At 43.6% G+C, this 18,926-nt stretch overlaps 1 protein-coding gene across 3 annotated transcripts in view; it reads left to right on the top strand.

The window, feature by feature from the left end:
* The window catches only part of LOC111962715 (nuclear pore complex protein Nup160-like), a 38,496-nt gene that overhangs the window by 15,028 nt on the left and 4,542 nt on the right, over positions 1–18,926 (top strand). The window contains exons 14-30 of one of the 3 annotated variants that reach the window (XM_023986014.1): positions 1,200–1,363; positions 5,294–5,430; positions 5,535–5,605; positions 5,840–6,002; positions 6,332–6,401; positions 6,606–6,704; positions 8,153–8,269; positions 8,445–8,732; positions 10,372–10,477; positions 10,611–10,832; positions 11,208–11,318; positions 11,509–11,632; positions 11,866–11,964; positions 12,120–12,261; positions 12,427–12,552; positions 13,244–13,339; positions 13,476–13,895. In XM_023986014.1, coding sequence (XP_023841782.1) covers positions 1,200–1,363; positions 5,294–5,430; positions 5,535–5,605; positions 5,840–6,002; positions 6,332–6,401; positions 6,606–6,704; positions 8,153–8,269; positions 8,445–8,732; positions 10,372–10,477; positions 10,611–10,832; positions 11,208–11,318; positions 11,509–11,632; positions 11,866–11,964; positions 12,120–12,261; positions 12,427–12,552; positions 13,244–13,339; positions 13,476–13,559 — 2,219 coding nt within the window. In that variant the 3' untranslated portion in view covers positions 13,560–13,895. Of the gene's footprint in view, positions 1–1,199; positions 1,364–5,293; positions 5,431–5,534; positions 5,606–5,839; positions 6,003–6,331; positions 6,402–6,605; positions 6,705–8,152; positions 8,270–8,444; positions 8,733–10,371; positions 10,478–10,610; positions 10,833–11,207; positions 11,319–11,508; positions 11,633–11,865; positions 11,965–12,119; positions 12,262–12,426; positions 12,553–13,243; positions 13,340–13,475; positions 13,896–18,926 lie in introns of those variants that run through there. The other 2 variants (XM_023986013.1, XM_023986012.1) reach the window with 2 other exon arrangements.

Genomic DNA, 18,926 nt, shown 5'->3' with positions numbered 1-18,926 from the left:
CACCGTAAAGCATGGAGGAGGAGGTGTTATGGTGTGGGGGTGCTTTGCTGGTGACACTGTCAGTGATTTTATTTAGAATTCAAGGCACACTTAACCAGCATGGCTACCACAGCATTCTGCAGCGATACGCCATCCCATCTGGTTTGGGCTTAGTGGTATTATCATTTGTTTTTCAACAGGACAATGAGCCAAAACACACCTCCAGGCTGTGTAAGGGCTATTTGACCAAGAAGGAGAGTGATGGAGTGCTGCATCAGATGACCTGGCCTCCACAATCCCCCGGCCTCAACCCATTCATGTACATTCTACCTCAATTGGGCCGACCAACCAGTGCTCCGCACATTGGCTAACCGGCCTATCTGCATTGTGTCCCGCCATCCCCCACCCGCCAACCCCTCTTTAACGCTACTGCTACTCTCTGTTCATCATACATGCATAGTTGCTTTAACCATATTTACATGTATATACTACCTCAATCATCCTGACTAACCGGTGTCTGTATGTAGCCTCGCTACTGTATGTAGCCTCGCTACTTTTATAGCCTCGCTACTGTTTTTCACTGTCTTTTTACTATTGTTTTTATTTCTTTACTTACCTATTGTTCACCTAATACCTTTTTTGCACTATTTTTCGCTACTTTTATAGCCTCGCTACTGTTTTTCACTGTCTTTTTACTGTTGTTTTATTTCTTTACTTACCTATTGGTTAGAGCCACGTGACAAATACATTTAGATTTATTTGAATTGGGATGAGTTGGACCGCAGAGTGAAGAAAAAACAGCCAACAAGTGCTCAGCATATGTGGGAACTCCTTCAAGACTGTTGGAAAAGCATTACAGGTGAAGCTGGTTGAGAGAATGCCAAGAGTGCCTGACAGCTTTGCACAAAGGGTTTCTTCTTTGAAGAATCTAAAATTATATTTTGATTTGTTTAACACTATTTGCTTACCTCATGATTCCATATGTTATTTCATAGTTTTGATGTCTTCACTATTATTCTACAATGTAGAAAAAGTAGGTGTGTCCAAACTTATGACTGGTACTGTATATCAACACAGATTAGCCCTAGATAATTCTATATGGTGTCATTTATTGACCGGTAAGTTTAGTMTTTATTATTATTTGAGTAGGAACTTAAACTGAATGTTTGAGCTCAGTCTGTGTGAAAATGGACCGGTTTAAACTGATGTGTGTGCCCCAGCAGGCCAGTCCCTGTCGTGGCAGATCAGTCTGTCCCAGCTGTATGGTAGCAGTGTGGCGGTGGCTGTGGTGTGTCAGGCTGTCTGTCAGATGGCCATGACCAGAACCCTGTTCTGTAGGGACCTGCTCATACTGCAGCAGCTCTACCTACGTCTAGGAGAGAATGTAAGTAGTAGTACACACACACTGAGACAGAAATACAAACGCATCACACTAGGGCTGACCCCAACAAAAACAAATCTTGGTTGACTGAGAGGAGACTGTTCTTTCGACCAATCGGAATTGTAAAACTTATTTTTGTAGACACAGCCTGTGTGTTTTAATCAAATCAACTATATGCACTGAGCTTGTCTAATTCTAAGCACACTGTTTGAAATAATTAAGACACATTAATGACCAGAGAGAGACTGACCGCAATTGCAGACTTGCTATGCTGTGTTAAAAGAATTAGTGAGTGACCGTGTGGCWAGCACCCATTGTCTCTCTCCTCCATGCTGTAGCGAACACTACAAAACTTCAAGTGTTTATCACGCTGTCCATGTTGCTGAAGCTGCAACATAATTAAAGCCATTTATGACTGAATTTTTGTTACCGAAATCCCTCATTTGTTTAGGAAAAGCATTCCCTATTCCCTCAACCTTTGCTCTCTTTACTTGACACACGTATGCATTGCATGCACGGAACCAATGGGGCCTGACCTATAGCATATCATAATCGCATTAATAAATTGGTTATAACAAACTCGGAACACATGTGACAGCAAAATGAATACAAAGAACGTGACGGACCAACACGAAACGGGGGAATTTTTACTGGTTGTTCAGGAGGTAAAGGGAAAGTCGGATGTGTGGAATAAATGACTAGTTGTGGAAAATACTGGATAAAGAAGGTAAGGAGCAAGCACTGTATGCATATTATGTGTGCCAAACAGGTMCTGTTAGATTACAATATAATTTTTCTGACCATTTGGAACAATGTAAACACAAAATAAATGATTAGCATACCAGTCTAAAGTTTTTGTAAAGCCTTTATTACAGCTAAGACTAAAAACAGTCTCATTCATTCGTGAATGCAATTTCCGAAATGGAACGGTTTATTTATTGTTTACGCTAATTATTCATGTTGCTTTATTTTATTTTAAAACAAATTCTTGATTGCATTTAATCTCTTGAATGACTCATGCTGTGTGATGACATGAATGATTGATACAGTAGCCTATATAAGCATTGAAATTAGGGATGCATGATATATCGGTGAACATATCGGAATTGATGAGCAAAACTGATGTCAAAGCTGACGTGCATACCTATATAACATATGTACATGACGTAATGACCCTACATAAAATTATGCGCTACACGTGCAACACAGCATTCCTAACTTGGCCCACAATGTCTGCTGTGTGGATCGAGCAGTCATTTGAAAGAGTYAGAACATTTTAGCGAGACAACTCAAAAGGCGAAATCCATTAACGCCAAGATAATGGAATACATTGTCCTTGACAATCAACCGTTCTCTGTCGTGGGTGATGTTGGCTTTCGCCATCTGGTCGAGKACCGGTACACACTACCAAGTGTGCTATTTTTCAGACGTTGCTCTACCGGAGTTGCCCAGTAATAGCGTCACTGCTATTACCTTCACGACATACATACTATGGAATGCCATTTGGGTCTTTGCATGCCAAAAAAAGATACAGTAGCACTGTCAAAGCTGTATAAAAAAGTCTGCAAACACCGGCCACGAACYATGTGTTTTCAATACCGCGTTGGTAATAAAGCATAATTTGTTTGACCAACTTCTGGGGTAGCTAGCTTTAGCTTGGTACCTAGCTAGCACCAATACAACCAGCCTGAAAACAATGACCAGTAGAAACTGCAGTCATTTTCATTATTCTTAGCAATGATTTAGGAATGCTTGTGAGTATGTATTAGATGGGTTGCCACTTGTTGTTTGCCTATTGAAATTGAACTTCAGTTCATGAAAATAAATAGCTAGCCAGCTACTTAACCCTGTTGCCCAAAGCTAATGTTATAAGCAGCCAGCAAGCGTCATCTGGCTAGTGAGGCTRGACCGGACCGGGTTATGTGTTGTGAAGCTAGCCACAATAAGGATTAGGCACAATAGTGGACTTTGCGGTTAGCCTTCAAAATAAAAGTGTCATTGACAGTGATGCAAATTAATACAAAATAGTRGGATTATGCCATACATTTATTTTGAAGGCTACGCGCAAATTCCACTATTGTGGCTAATCCTTATTGTGGCTAGCTTCACAMAGATGGGTCCGACCACCATTAAATCAAATAAGAACTCTTATTGATTAGGGTTATTTTAGATGAGACCTAGCTATATAGTTAGCTAGCTACTGAAACAGATTGTCGTTTTGATATGTTTTTGGGGAAGAACATTGTTTGCATTCATGAGCTAGCTATTTTTTTTTTTATGACCAGCACTATAGGTGCGCAAGACAACTTTAACAGCATCATAGCATACATATCGATGAATCGTTGMGACATATGAAATACGAGTGATTGTGTAATAACTACGTAATTTTTTTTATGAAAGAGTTAAATTGTGACGTGCATATTCAGGTCCTGATTGGTCAACAAGCTTAATTGACACACAAACACCCAAACGACATTCCATAGCAAAGATCCAAACAGCGTTCCATAGAAATCCTGGTTGAGAATGAAACGACTGAACAATGAAACAGCACAGCAAGTAAGTGAAAGAACAAGGTTTTGATTATGTTTTACTGGTAATGGGGACATGCGTAAATGCCAACAAAATAACTGTGTGTGTGTGTAACCTTTATTTAACTAGGCAAGTCAGTTAAGAACAAATTCTTATTTACAATGACTGCCAAACCRGGACGACGCTGGGCCAATTGTGCGCCGCCCTATGGGACTCCCAATCACGACCGGATGTGATAGACTGGATTTGAACRAGGGACTGTAGTGACGCCTCTTGCAATGAGATGCAGTGCCTTAGACCACTGAGTCCGTGTTAACTATTTAACTGTACTAGAATACTTAAAAGGCRGCTAAAATATTAAGTATCGGTATCYGGGMTTTTTTGGCAAGGAAAATATCGGTGCATCACTKATTGAAATACATACCTAAGTTACAGTATTAAGACTAAACAGGATGCGCTCTTTGGCCTACAGCTCGATGGTTGTCATACAAGGCTGCTATACAAAGCCTATTGATGATAATTATATTACTTATTATAATGATGACAATGACAATAATATCAAGAAAACGGAGGGTTATTACAAATATATATTTTTTCTGACAATTTGGAAGTGTAAACAACACTAAATAAATTTAAAGTAATACTAGAGGCTGTTCTAATGGAAAAAAGTGTAAAGCCTTTATTACAGCATTTAAAAACAGCCACATTTGTGAAATTGTTTGACCGACATYTAGTGGCTGAGGCTTGGTGCTCACGGAATCAGTAGGCTATTAAACAAATACACAAAACAGTCTTATTTCTGTTTATATGTACGATTTATAAAGCCAGGCGCATTTAAGTTAAGCTATTCATTATAGACCTAATTAAGTTGGTGTTTCCTCTCACTTTTCTTCGAAAATTAAGGCAAGTGCTTTTTTRCTCTTCTGCTAACTCCAACTGCTGCCTCCGCCGCATTGTTCTCAATACCAATATGCTGGTTAACTTTGCTATTATGCACATAGCAACATGGTCTAGGAAAAGGCGCCAATTCAATAGCGCATTGATGTTTCAGAACCGTGGACAGCGACCGCTATCCAACGCGGGAGAAAGTGCATTTGTTATAAAATATTTTGTATTAGTGTTGCACCATTGTTCTTAGGTAATATAACCATATACAATTTCAATAGCGCATGTCTTAGTGATGGACTGCCATCATCACGGCCTCCACAATGGATTAGTCCACACAGACAGGCGCACAATCAGACGGGTGTCTTGTACACAATGACATTTTTTTTTGTTACTGCTCGACTGAAGAAATCTTGGTCGACCAACAAACAATTGACCAGTCGACTAAATATGGTCCGCCCTACATCACACACACACACGTCAGTCTGCTCTTCTGCTTTAACTGTGTGTGTTCTTCAGGTGTTCCCGGGTGGAGGGCCTCAGCTGCTCCAMCTACAACAGGACCTGATCCCCCGCTCCTCTCAGCTTCTCTCCTCCTACTATCTCCTCAAACACATCACCCAGAGCCTGACCACCACCGTGCCTCTTGACATCATGTACGCACACAAACACACACAACAGACACACACTCCAACGCAACACAACACACAGTATTGAATTCAGTGAATTCTYCCTAGTTGACATTGTGTTCTCCCTCCAGAGATGCCAACCTGCAGCACCTGTCAGTCCTGGAGCTGTCTGATTCTCCAGCTATGGCCAGCAACAGATCAGGTCAGGTGCTATGTGTAGCCTCCGTGTTGACTTCAAGCCTCTCTCTAAGCGATTACTTTTTTTRCCTGTTTTAATCAGGAATTCCTGCTTTTCTGACATTGCCCTCTATTCATACATCATTGCAATATGCCTAGCTAACCCAAACCAATATCATACTTTTGTCTGAATTTTCCTGATTGTCTATATTGTCCTGATCACATCCCTGTATCCAACTCCGTTTTCTTTCCCCCTCAGTCCGGAGCCCCCAGACGGTGGTGGAGCTGTTCTACCAGAYCGTAGCYCGGAAGGCCATCATTACACAAATCTACTCCAAGCAGCACAGCCCCMCCCCGGGCACAGCCCTGCTCCACTGGCCCCACATGGTCTCCAGCGTGGTCACCCTGCTGGCTCAGCAACTGTATCTTACCACACCTACACACACACACACGACTGTGCTTGGCTAAGCAAAAGTTGATGTTTCCCTAGGAAAGGTTATCTACACAGCTGGCATATTTTTAAGCAATGTTATTTCTGTCCTCATACACTGCTAGGCTAGTCGAGGCTAGAGTTAATATTCTTTACGCAAGGTTATTACACACCACATGGCTAGCACATGCTATGCTATTAAAGCGAGGCAAAGCTAAACTTGATGTGCTTTAGGCAGCGATTTGACTATTAGCCTTAGAGGGTTGCAATGAGGTGCACTGTAAATAATGTCAAGGTTGACCCTTAACACTATCTCTATAGCTGGCCCAACAACCTTAGCTTCCAGTTCCCTGAGTGTCTGATGGGCAACTGCCAGTATGCACAACTACAGGTGAGACGCTTCTCACGGACTCTACAACCCTCTCACACACTTATTTGTGTTGCATCATGTTTTTTTTTTTACCTTGACTGCATAACCAATGTCCTAATTGGGGCAATAAATATGTATTTATTGATTGAAGCAGATTTAATTAAAAAGCCAACTGATGCATTTTTAAATAGAATATTTTCTTAAGCTCTCSTTTTCTCTCTTCAGGAGTATGTGCGTCTCATTGGGCCGTGGTGTCAGGGTAACGTGGGCTCCTGCCGCTTCATMCTGGGCCAATGTTACCTGGCCAACGGAGAGGGACAGAAGGTGTGTTTTAAAGTGGAACTGACAGCGTTTTAACATCTTTTCACATATGGAACAAACAGACAATCATATCAGTKAAAAATATCAAATTCCCAATTTATGCGACAAAACTTTGAGATAAAAACAACAAAAGAAAGGTTCTATTTGCCTCAACATTCCATAGGTGGGCCTAGGAGGGAATAGACCCATCCACTTGGGAGCCAGGCCCAGCCAATCAGGAGTTTTTCCCCACGAAAGGGKTTTATTACAGACAGAAATACTGTTTTATCAGCTGTCCGGGTGGCTGGTCTCAGACGATCCCGCAGGTAAAGAATCCAGATGTGGAGGTCCTGGGCTGGCTTGGTTACACGTGGTCTTCGGTTGTGAGGCCGGTTCAACGTACTGCCAAATTCTCAAACTACATTGGATGCGGCTTATGGTAGAGAAATTCATATTAATTTCTGGTGGACAACTTTAGAAATCTGTGGCATTGTTGTGACAACTGCACATTTTAGTGGCCTTTTATTGCCCCCAGCACAAGGAGCACCAGTGTAATGATCATGCTGTTTAATCAGCTTCTTGATATGCCACACCTGTCAGGTGGATGGATTTTCTTAGCAAAGGAGAAATGCTCACAAACACATTTGTGCACAAAATTTGGGAGAAATATTTTTGGTGCGTATGGAACATTTCTGGGATCTTTTATTTCAGCTCATGAAACATGGGACCAACACTACATGTTGTTTGTTATTTTTGTTCAGTGTATATAATTCACCAGTACATTTCTTGGTAGTCAAAAATTATTGCTATCAGGTAAATCACAGCTGGCCTGGTTCAAAATTCCCAAATGTAAGAGGACTCCCAAGTGGTATTGACATATTTGCAGAAATCCATGCAGGTGTATTTTGAGGRTTTTGGCGACTGCGTTCTAATGATCAAAAGTCGTACTGTTGTAATTGCCTGTAAACACACAGTCCAGTTCAAAGTGGCCTGTGGCAAATAAAGGCCTACTGTAGCTCCGATTGGCTATGGCGCACCGGTCTGCGTAGACGCTGGTTCTGGATGAGAGAGATGTTATATTTACTGCAGTTAATTGTTCAAACGCATTGCTGCTTTTCCACTCTATATTGCTATAGAACTTTCACAAATGCCTTAGTATACGTAAACTTGAAAATGACCATATCTAAGTGCTCGCTTGTCAGAAAATGTTTAAAAAAGTGTCATGCTTCCTGGGGGTTCACATTAACATATTTAAGATGTTTTGTTGTTCAAATGCAGTCAGTTCCACTTTAAGGGTTGCGGTTGCATTTCAAKGTGCCATTATGACTATGGGAAGAGTTGTTGCGGTAGTACAGAAGGTGTAGTGGCTGAAAGCATGAAATATGTCATATTTCTCTGAGTTGTTGCTTCACAGGTGTGACAGAGCAACACCAGTAGCTGTTTTTTTACCCCCATTTGTGGCATGTGTCCAGGCACTGCGGTGTTTCCAGGAGGCGGCGGTGGAGGTGGAGAGGGAGGAGTTTCTTCTGAGATTGACAGGAGCCGAGGAGYAAGCTGCGGCTGCACCGAGACTACAGTACTACAACAAGGTTACTATGGGAACCCGTTCTTTAAATACTATATTATTATTGGATTATTTATTAAATGTAGTCGGGTGCRCGTGCCCTACAAACCCTTTCAAACACAATCTGGATGCGTGTGAGTGGAATGAGTAAAAAAAAAAAAATGGTACAGTGTTTTTACTTATTCTTAAGTGTGTGTTAGGTGCTGCGGTTGCTGGAGGACGTTGGTCTGCCAGAGCTGGTCATCCATCTAGCCACTCTGGCCATCACGGAGGCTGTCAATGACCCCAGGAGTCAGGCTGCCCTGTGGACCCGCATCTTCAAGCATCACCTGGACCTAGGACACAACAGCCAAGCCTACGAAGCCCTCACACAGAACCCTGACTCCAGCAGCCAGTTAGACTGTTTGCGTCAGCTTGTTGTGGTTCTGTGTGAGCATTCTCAACTTCAGGACCTGGTCCAGTTCTCCTACGTCAACCTGCACGATGAGGTAGACACACATACAGTTGTGGCCAAAAGTTTTGAGAATGACACAAATATTAATTTTCAAGTAGTCTGTTGCCTCAGTTTGTATGATGGCAATTTGCACTATTACTCCAGAATGTAATTAATTGCAATTCATCTGATCACTCTTCATAACAAAGTCCCTCTTTGCCATGCAAATGAGCTGAATCCCCAAAACATTTCCATTGCATTTCAGCCCTGCCACAAAAGAACCAGCTGACATGTCAGTGATTCTCTCGTTAACACAGGTGTGAGTGTTGACGAGACAAGGCTGCAGATCACTCTGTCATGCTGATTGAGTTAGAATAACAGACTGGAAGCTTCAAAAGGAGGTGGTGCTTGGAATCATTGTTCTTCCTCTGTCAACCATGGTTACCTGCGTGGAAACACGTGCCGTCATCATTGCTTTGCACAAAAAGGGCTTCACAGGCAAGGATATTGCTGCCAGTAAGATTGCACCTAAATCAACCATTTATCGGATCATCAAGAACTTCAAGGAGAGCGGCTCAGTTGTTGTGAAGGCTTCAGGGCACCCAAGAAAGTCCAGCAAGCTCCAGGACCGTCTCCTAAAGTTGATTCAGCTGCGGGATCGGGCACCAGCAGTACAGAGCTTGTCGGAATGCAGCAGCAGGGTTGAGTGCATCTGCACGCACAGTGAGGCAAAGACTTTTGGAGGATGGCCTGGTGTCAAGAAGGGCAGCAAAAAAGCCACTTCTCTCCAGGAAAAACATCAGGGACAGACCTATATTCTGCAAAAGGTACAGGGATGGACTGGGGTAAAGTCATTTCTCTGATGAATCCCCTTTCTGATTGTTTGGGACATCTGGAGAAAAGCTTGTCTGGAGAAGACAAGGTGAGTGCTACCATCAGTCCTGTGTCATGCCAACAGTAAAGCATCCTGAGACCATTCATGTGTGGGTTGCTTCTCAGCCAAGGGAGTGGGGGTTGCTTCCAGCCAAGGGAGTGGGCTCACCACAATTTTGCCTAAGAACACAGCCATGAATAAAGAATGGTACCAACACATCCTCCGAGAGCAACTTCTCCCAACCATCCAGGAACAGTTGGTGACAAACAATGCCTTTTCCAGCATGATGGAGCACCTTGCCATAAGGCAAAAGTGATAACTAAGTGGCTCGGGGAACAAAACATCATATTTTGGGTCCATGGCCAGGAAACTCCCCAGACCTTAATCCATTGAGAACTTGTGGTCAATCCTCAAGAGGCGGTGGACAAACAAAAACCCAAAGCATTGATTATGCAAGAATGGGCTGCCATCAGTCAGGATGTGGCCCAGAAGTTAATTGACAGCATGCCAGGGCGGATTGCAGAGGTCTTGAAAAAGAAGGTAAACACTGCAAATATTGACTCTTTGCATCAACTTTGTCAATTAAATCCTTTGACACTTATGAAATGCTTGTAATCATACTTCAGTTTTCCATAGTAACATCTGACAAAAATATCTAGACACTGAAGCAGCAAAACTTTTGGAAAATTCATATTTGTCATTCTCAAAACTTTTGGCCACGACTGTACATTCTCTTTACATTTGGTTAGAGCGCATTATGGACTATATAAATGTATTAGATTCATCAGATCAAGTGTTTGACCTTCTTTTCTGGCTGCAGGTGGTCAGCATCATAGAGTCCAGAGCCAGAGCAGTGGACCTGATGTRCCACAACTACTACGAGCTGCTCTACGCCTTCCACATCAACAGACACAACTACAGGAAAGGTGAGAGGAYCCTGGGACTCTGTCAGATATTAGCACTCTGTTTATAAATGAGGCTGGTGGTATTTCTTTTWACTCACTCTCCATTTTGTGTGTGTTTTATTTTGATGTGTTTGGCCCTATCTGTGTCCTCCAGCGGGTACGGTGATGTTTGAGTACGGCATGCGTCTGGGCCGGGAGGTGAGGACACAGCTGGGTCTACAGAAACAGGTCAACTGTTGCCTGGCCTCCCTCAACTGTCTACGGCTCATCAGATCTGACTATGCCTGGATTGTCCAACCCACCTCTGGAGTGGTGTATGAGAGGCCCGCTGCATCACCAAAGAGGAACTACGATGGAGAGTTTACTACTGGTCCAGGTGAGATACTATAGGCATAGATAACGATTTGTGATTATTATAATTARCGCGATAAATGTTCCTTTTTGGTCATTACTATCTTTACACCACTATGTTTGGGACATGGTGGGAAATGTGTTTGATGACATGCTCTTTAAATTCTACAGTATTGTAATTGTTTGTCCATTGTTAAGTTCATGTTTTAAGTATCTCTATATTTCTGTTATTACGGGGCTATTACTCTGTTATTAGTGCGCCTGCGCCGGTGTCTCGTAGTTGATGATCCTGGCCTGAGTGCAATGGCAACCGCGTATTGTGCTAATACTGTTGCGTAAACGTTGTTAAACTGGAACCTTGTCGTTGTGTCATTTTGAGTTAACATCCGTGTCCCTGCAGTGAGTGGTCAGATGGACATCCTGGAGCTGAAGGACCTTCAGAAGGAGTACGCCCTTGCCCGTAGCCGCCTCACCCTGGCTCAGCATCACCCACCTTCCGCTGCCATTGCAGGTACAAACAACACTGATAACATATTCCCAAAAGTGAATGGAAAGTGACTTGTCAGTAAGCCATCACCAATGATGTTTTGCCTTGATACCTCTTAATGTGATCATTTAGAGGYGGGAACATTATTCCTGTAAGGAAACAAAACCCTTAATCGAACACCAGAAATGTAACAGTTCTGTGTGTGGTGTTGCAGGCAGCGCCTCTGCAGTGGAGATGGTGTCCCTACTGGTCCAATCMGGACTGTTCGACTGTGCCCTCTCTCTCTGCCAGACCTTCAAACTCTCCCTCACTTCAGTCTTCGAGGGWCTTGCCTTCAAGTAAGTAACGGGCAGAGTCAACTGCATGGAGTGACTTGAATTTATACGCATATCTCTCGTTGACAATGCATGATTTACGTGAATTTCCTAGTTATGCATGCAGTTGGTATTCAGCCTGTAGTGATCACATCAAAGTAATCGGTCTTGCTTTGTCTGAACTAACATGTAGATATAGGGGTTTCCTTCGTGTGGTTTGATAGTGGTGTGGTGATGCTTGCAGTTTGTATTTCCAGGTGTATAAAGTTACAGTACGGTGGAGAGGAGAATCAGAATGAAGCKTGGAACTGGCTGGCTGCCAATCAGCTGTGTACCATTACAACCAAAGAATCAAGGTTGGTTAAATGTATGAACTCTTCATGGTACAAATTGGCTAGTTAATACCACATTGTCCACCTTGTGGTGCAGTTGGGAATATTAAAAAGGTCAACTTGAACAATAAAAATAAAGTGAAATCATGTAAAACATTTWAAAAATGACTTTCCGCCAGTGCGACAGATGAGGCGTGGCGACTTCTGGCCTCTTACCTGGAGAAGCATCCTACTCAGAATYCTCAGCACCATCGCTGTGTCATCAACAGGCTGCTGTCACACGGTGTACCGCTGCCCGACTGGCTGGTCAACGCCTACAAGGTAAGAGAGCGCACTATTTGTGCATGTATTTATATTGCCCTAAATGCAGGACATATTTTCTGAGAAGGACCCCTAGATATGAATTAAATGGAAGAGTCCARAAATGTACCTTTTTGTAGTTGTATTTGCTCCCCATGTATGATAAAACAAGCTTGTTTTGTTTAGGGGGTGGATGCTGCAGCGTTGTTACGGCTCTACCTGAACTACGACCTGCTGGAGGCAGCAGCTGAGCTGGTGTTGGAGTATGTAGATGCCCTCCTGGGGAAGGGACACCAGTACTTTGGCATCGAGGTACACTATACCTATACACTGAGTGTACAAAAAATTAGGAACACCTGCTCTTTACATGACAGACTGACCAGGTGAAAGCTATGATCCCTTATTGATGTCACTTGTTAAATCKACTTCAATCATTGTAGATGAAGGGGAGGCGACAGGTTAAAGAAGGATTGTTAAGCCTTGAGACATGGAATATTTGTGTCCCATTCAGCGGGTGACTGGGCAGGACAAAAGAACGGTATGGTAGTAGGTGTCAGGTGCACCTGTTTGTGTCAATAACTAAAACGCTGCTGGGTTTTTAACACAACAGTTTCCTGTGTATCAAGAATGGTCCACCACCCAAATGACATCCAGCCAACTTTACACAACTGTGGGAAGCATTGGAGTCAACATGGACCAGCCTCCCTGTGGAATGCTTTCGACACCTTATAGAGTGCATGCCCCAACGAATTGAGGCTGTTGTGAGGGCAAAAGGGGATGCGACTCAATATTAGGAAGGTGTTCCGAATGTTTTGTACACTCGGTGTACGTCACTTCTCATGTTTATGATGCATGGTTGTTTTACCCATTGTAGTTGAACACACTTGATTCTTATCTCTAGAGAAGGGTCTAAAATGTCAATATAATGGATTGATAAGAACAGATTGAAAAGTCAAATGTTTGTCCTTTAAAAAAATCTCTCTGGTAATGGTGTGTTGTACAGAGGCCCCTCTCAGCCACAGCGCCGTTGGTGTGGCTCCCATACACGTCCATCGACCAACTCCTCCAGTCGCTCAACGAGACCCAGACCAACGCCAGAGTAAGTTGATTCGAAATACTATTTTTGAAATCGGTTTGCCAACCTGTGCTGACTGACATGAAACCTGACATGACTCCTCAGTTTAAAAGTTAACATGCACCACCACGCTCCTCATTACTTGTCCTCTCCATCTCAGATGTACAAGAAACTGCAGGACAAGCTGAATGACTACCACAAACTGGTGGACCAGACGACGAGGAGAAGGCTCCAGGCCCAGTAGAAGCACCGTCTGTCAGTCAAAACACAGTACTGCTTGCATCCAGATTCTACTCTGCTACCAAAGTGTGCACTTGCACACTCAGTCATGGATTTCAAAGCATTGGATTGGTGTAAGAATTGGCTGGGGGATGTTTCCGCCATTYCTAATTCCATGACGGGGAAGATGGAGGTGCACACTTTAGGAGGTGGGTGGAGAATCGGGTACAGCCTGGCCCCACTGCCCCTCCAGGTGCTGTCTCACTATGGCCATGACTCTCTGGAACACAAAACAGACTGAATGGATGAAGGGAAATACATGCATTTTTGTATAAGGGTAAATTAAACTGACTTATTCATATGCACTTCGCCAGATTGTTTTGTGCCAGACATTTTGTGTTGTCTAATTTCAGGCTAACYTTGAGAGTGAGGGCTCAAGAATATGGAAAAGAGGAATGGGGGAAAAGTGTCCGTCTTACCTGCTTGTTGCATTTACATCTACTGTATACACTCACTGGCCAGTTTACTAGGTACACCCATCTAGTACTGGGTCAGACCACTCTTTGCATCCAGAACAGCCTGAATTCTTTGGACATGGATTCTACAAGGTTTCAAATGTTTGTTGCTCAGTTGGTATCAAGGGACCTAACGTGTGCCAGGAAAACATTCCCCACACTAGTACACCACTGCCAGCAGGATGGGTCCATGGATTAATACTGTTTACGCCAAATCTTGACTGCCGTCAGCATGATGCAACGGGAACCAGGATTWTTTTTAGTGCCCAGTTGATAGGAGTGGGCGTCTGCTGCAATAGCCCACCTGTGACTAGAATCGACGAGTCGTGCGTTCCGAGATGCGACGTTATGTCTGTTTGTGGCCCTCCTGTTAGCTTTTCACGATTCTTGCCATTCTCCTTCGACATGTCTCATCAACAACCTGTTTTTCACCCACAGGCAGGACTGCTGCTGACTGGATGCTTTTTTGTTTGTTGCACCATTCTCGGTAAACCCTAGACCCTGTCGTGTGTGAAAAGCCCAGGAGGTTGGCAGGTACTGAGATACTGGATCCGGCATGCCTGGAGGTCTAAAATTGTTAGTTGAACTCATAATCTAGTGATCAAGTGACCTAGGTGACTGAGCGTAGTATGACCATTGCACCAATGGTCATACTACGCTCAGTCACCTAGGTCACTTGTTTTGCCCATTCTAACGTTAAATCGAACAGTAACTGAATGCGTTGATGCCTCTGTGCCTGCTTAATATAGCAAGTCACGTGACTGGCTTTAGGAGCRATCCATTTTTGTGAACGGGTGGTGTACCTAATAAACTGGCCGTTGAGTGTAGATTATGAGTTCAACTAACAATTTTAGGCCTCCCGGGTGGCGCAGTGGTCTAGGGCACTGCATCGCAGCGCTAGCTGTCTCTGGTGGCACAGGTTAACCTACCCTTATCAAGCCGGGTATTTTTTTATGCAACTTTTCACATTTACCTGTTGTTGACGAAGCCGTCTGTGTCAGAGGCCTTATGATGGCGTGTCCTTTTCATTGGAGTCGAGGGATACAACGGAGGTGTCACAAGGGTACTTGTGAGGTATTCTGAGGTCGTAACTGACAACCTTTGAAAATAGCAAGTGAAGGAAATTGTTTTTGGCGGTCACTAAACCATTGCTGGACATTTTATAATACTATCTTTTCTCCTTCTGGTAGGTCCCGGCATCTGTTCATAACCAGGCGATCAGTCTGGCACTTTGTCTTAAATATAAACTTGGTCAACAATTGTCATTTAGGTTTAAGGTTGAATTGATTTGCATCAATAAAAATAAACTGTGTGCAGGTGATAGAAGCCCAAGAGCTGATATAAACACCTCACCACAAAAAAAAACTAGATGCAATAAGTACAAAAATAAAAGGTTAGTTAAAATGACCTAATAAAAATATGTTTTGTTTAAATGTGTGTGAGAGTTGGGCTATATGGACGAGATTACTGAGTAGTTTGGTTCAACAGGCTGACCCAGTCTTCGCCTGAAGTTAGAGGGATGATGAGGTTTTGGCAATGTTAAGATAAGAATTCCAGAGTATGGTACCCCCAGTGTCTGATTAGAGAATTGACTACGTGAGGTGCGGCAGTAGGGAGGGTGAATGTTATAGCAGTGTCTTGTGTTATATAGGGAATGGAAATGTCCCTTAATGTAATCCACCAACCCTCAATTATAAACATAGCTCGAGAAATAACGTAATCTCATTTGGAAGCTAGACTGATTGGCTCCAGATTGGATTTGATTCAGACCGGTGACGCCGTTACACTATGCYACCAACTGTGACATGTATTGAGTTTGTTGCTGCTAGTTWGTACACTGTTGTAGTCATACGTTAGCTAGTACCACCAGCTGCATCCAATAGTTATTTGTGCCCTAGACATGGATTGCACCTCGGAGGATAATGTAATAGTGGCATGGAAATACGATGACACTGCTAAATAATTAGTTTGAAACAACTTTGCCATATTATGTCAAATTTACTTTAGAGAAGTTGCCATTCACGTTACTGTTACTAGCAAAGTAAATAAAAAAAATAGCTAGCAATGCTAATGTTAGCTAGCTAAAATATTGTGGTCCCCTCAATTTTAGTAAACTGGGTAAAGTTATAATGCATCTAAAGTCAATCTGGCAACATCACAATCACACCAAAAGGGTGTCCTACTAATGATTTGCCTTCTTTTGAAACGTCTAGCTACATGTATACAGTACTCAACCACCACTGGGGACCAACGAACTCAAATATTCCATGTCTCAAGGCTTGACAATCKTTCTTTAACCTGTCGCCTCCCCTTCATCTACAACGAACAACCACATATTCCGCATGATAGCTTCCTTCGCAGGGCACTCAAACTAGTGGTGCGCGGGTCAGCTGTTTGTTCACCTACACCCGCGCGCAATTGCTAATAATGAGAGGTCCGGCGGTGTGTCCCAAAKWCCGTTTTAGAGGAGACTGACTGTCAAAAATAATCCCAGTTACAATTTTGACACTATAGTACATGTTTCTGACTCGTTTAGATGCCACATGGGTCGTTTTCAAATGGATTAGTTGGTTTTTAGGGGCAGCAATGTAAAGGTCATTTCCAATTGAGCAGACAGATGCAGCATTAACCTTAAAATGCAGAAACATTGCTTTGAAGTTTCAATCACACTAAAGTCGAACTTCATCGATACAGATCGAATAGAGCACTAAACAATATTGCCGAGTCTACCTTTTGTAAAAAAAAATATATATATTTAAAAAAGGCACCCTGTTGTGCCTAGCTCTTTCACTATTGGTGACATCTTGACCAATTAGTTGGCTAGTGAGTTGACTGGCTACATTTTTTTGTGATGGGACAGCTCCACTATGAATACCCACAAAAAGAACCTTGTCGCTAGAAGAATATCATAAATTGAAGGGCTGACAGCCAAATTAGAACTGCACGGATATCAGATGGCATAATCTGATTTGTTCCAATAGAATTAACAAGAGGGATATCGAACCACATCCTGTCATTTACACATTGAGTCATACCCAATACCAAGTCTCAAAACTGCATCAAAACCTTGGTTGCGTTCCCCGCTCAGACGCTGCATGCATCAACCAATGGTGGCGTGCCACGTCATCTACCGTGCCGTCGTGCACCAGATTGTTAGAACCTATGTGGTTTACCAATATGTAAAATACCTATCCAGGCGTTATAAGATCTGGCATGCGTCAGCAATGCCTAGACAGAGGAACATGCCCTATGACATGCCATATATTCATATCTAGTTTAGTGCTAGGGTATAATCGGTGCCAGTCAGTTAATGCGTGCCAGTCTGAGTATTAATGCCGGTGCCAGTCGGTTGCCAGTAAGTATAATGCGTGCAGTCAGTATAATGCGCGGTGCCAGCAGTATAATGCTCAAGTGCCAGTTCAGTGCAGTCAGTATAAGCAGGTGCCAGTCAGTATAATGCAGTGCCAGTTCAGAAGTTGTGACGTGCTAGTATCGACAGGCGACATGGTGGGTGTTTATTGGTTCTATTATCCTCCTCGACGCGTTATCAAACAACTAGGCGAAAAAGCATCGTTGCAGGGCTTTAGTAGATTTGGGTATCATTACTTAAAAGCATACGGCTATAATGGCAGTGGCCAGTCAGTATAAATGCGGTGCCTAGTCGGTGCCATGAGTATAATGCGGGGCAGTCAGTATAATGCGGTGCCAGTCAGTATAATGACGGTGCCAGTCAGTATAATGCGGTGCCAGTCAGTGCCAGTCAGTAATAATGCGGTGCCAGTCTGGGCCAGTCAGTTATAATGCGGTGCCAGTCAGTTATATGCTGGTGCCAGTCGTTATAATGCGTGGATGCCAGTCAGTATTAATGCAGGTGCCAGTCTTGTTGCCAAGTCAGTATAATGCGGTGCAGGGCAGTATAATGCTGGTGCCAGTCATATAATGCAGTGCCAGTCGGGTTGCCAGTTCAGTATATAATGCGTTGCCAGTCAGTATAATGCGGCTGCCAGTCGAGCCCCTTTCTTGTGGTGTTGTTTGCTCTACATTGTAATGGTTGGTTGACCTGCTATGAGAAGTGTCTGTGTTTGGTTTTGCGCGTTGCTTGTTCAGTCAGTTGTTAATGTAGACAACACTCACAAACCACCCTTTCAGTTTCATGTGACCTGACCTGTGGGCCTGAGCCCCTCGTTAGGCTGTTGGACCAAATCCTAATCTAATCTGGCTCTGGAGCTACCTGAGTGATAATCCAGGCAGGAACAAGGCAGTCAGCAAGGTGTTTACCTCTCTCTCGCTGACACACACACACACTGCCCAGTACCAACTGCTTGAAAACTCAGCAATGGCAACGAACTTTACCATGGGTATGGGTTAGTGTGCACGGTATACCGAAATGTAGGTACCTTTTTCATACTAGAACATGGAAAAATATATTGGGTATTAAATTGTTGTTACTTTTCGGTACTTCTGTCAAATGTGTCCAAGGAACAAGTCTCTATCAGCCCCAGCCGATGTCCCCTTATAAGCTTGAGTGCCACCGTTGGCCTGCTCCACTGAAGCCTTGAGCCTGCTCCACTGAGGCCTTGAGCCTGCTCCACCGTGCCTTGGAGCCTGCTCCACTGAGACTGCTCACCATGCTACTCCACCATGCCTGCTCCACGGAGCCAGCTCCACTCAGCTGCTCCATGAGCCTGCTCCACTGAGCCTGCTCCATGAGCCGGCCTCCACTAGCCTGCACTGGGAGTCTGGGCTGCATCATGTTAGCTCTCCACTAGCCTGCACTGGGAGTCTGGGCTGCATCATGTTAGCGCTCCACATAGCCTGCACTGGAGTCTGGCTGCATCATGTTAGGCTTCCACTTAGCCTGTACTGGGAGTCTGCGG

This window comes from Salvelinus sp. IW2-2015, linkage group LG4q.1:29 (assembly GCF_002910315.2).
Source record: "Salvelinus sp. IW2-2015 linkage group LG4q.1:29, ASM291031v2, whole genome shotgun sequence".
NCBI classification, from domain to species: domain Eukaryota; kingdom Metazoa; phylum Chordata; class Actinopteri; order Salmoniformes; family Salmonidae; genus Salvelinus; species Salvelinus sp. IW2-2015.
Note: the sequence above shows the minus strand (reverse complement) of the source record. Positions and strands in the feature narration are given on the sequence as shown.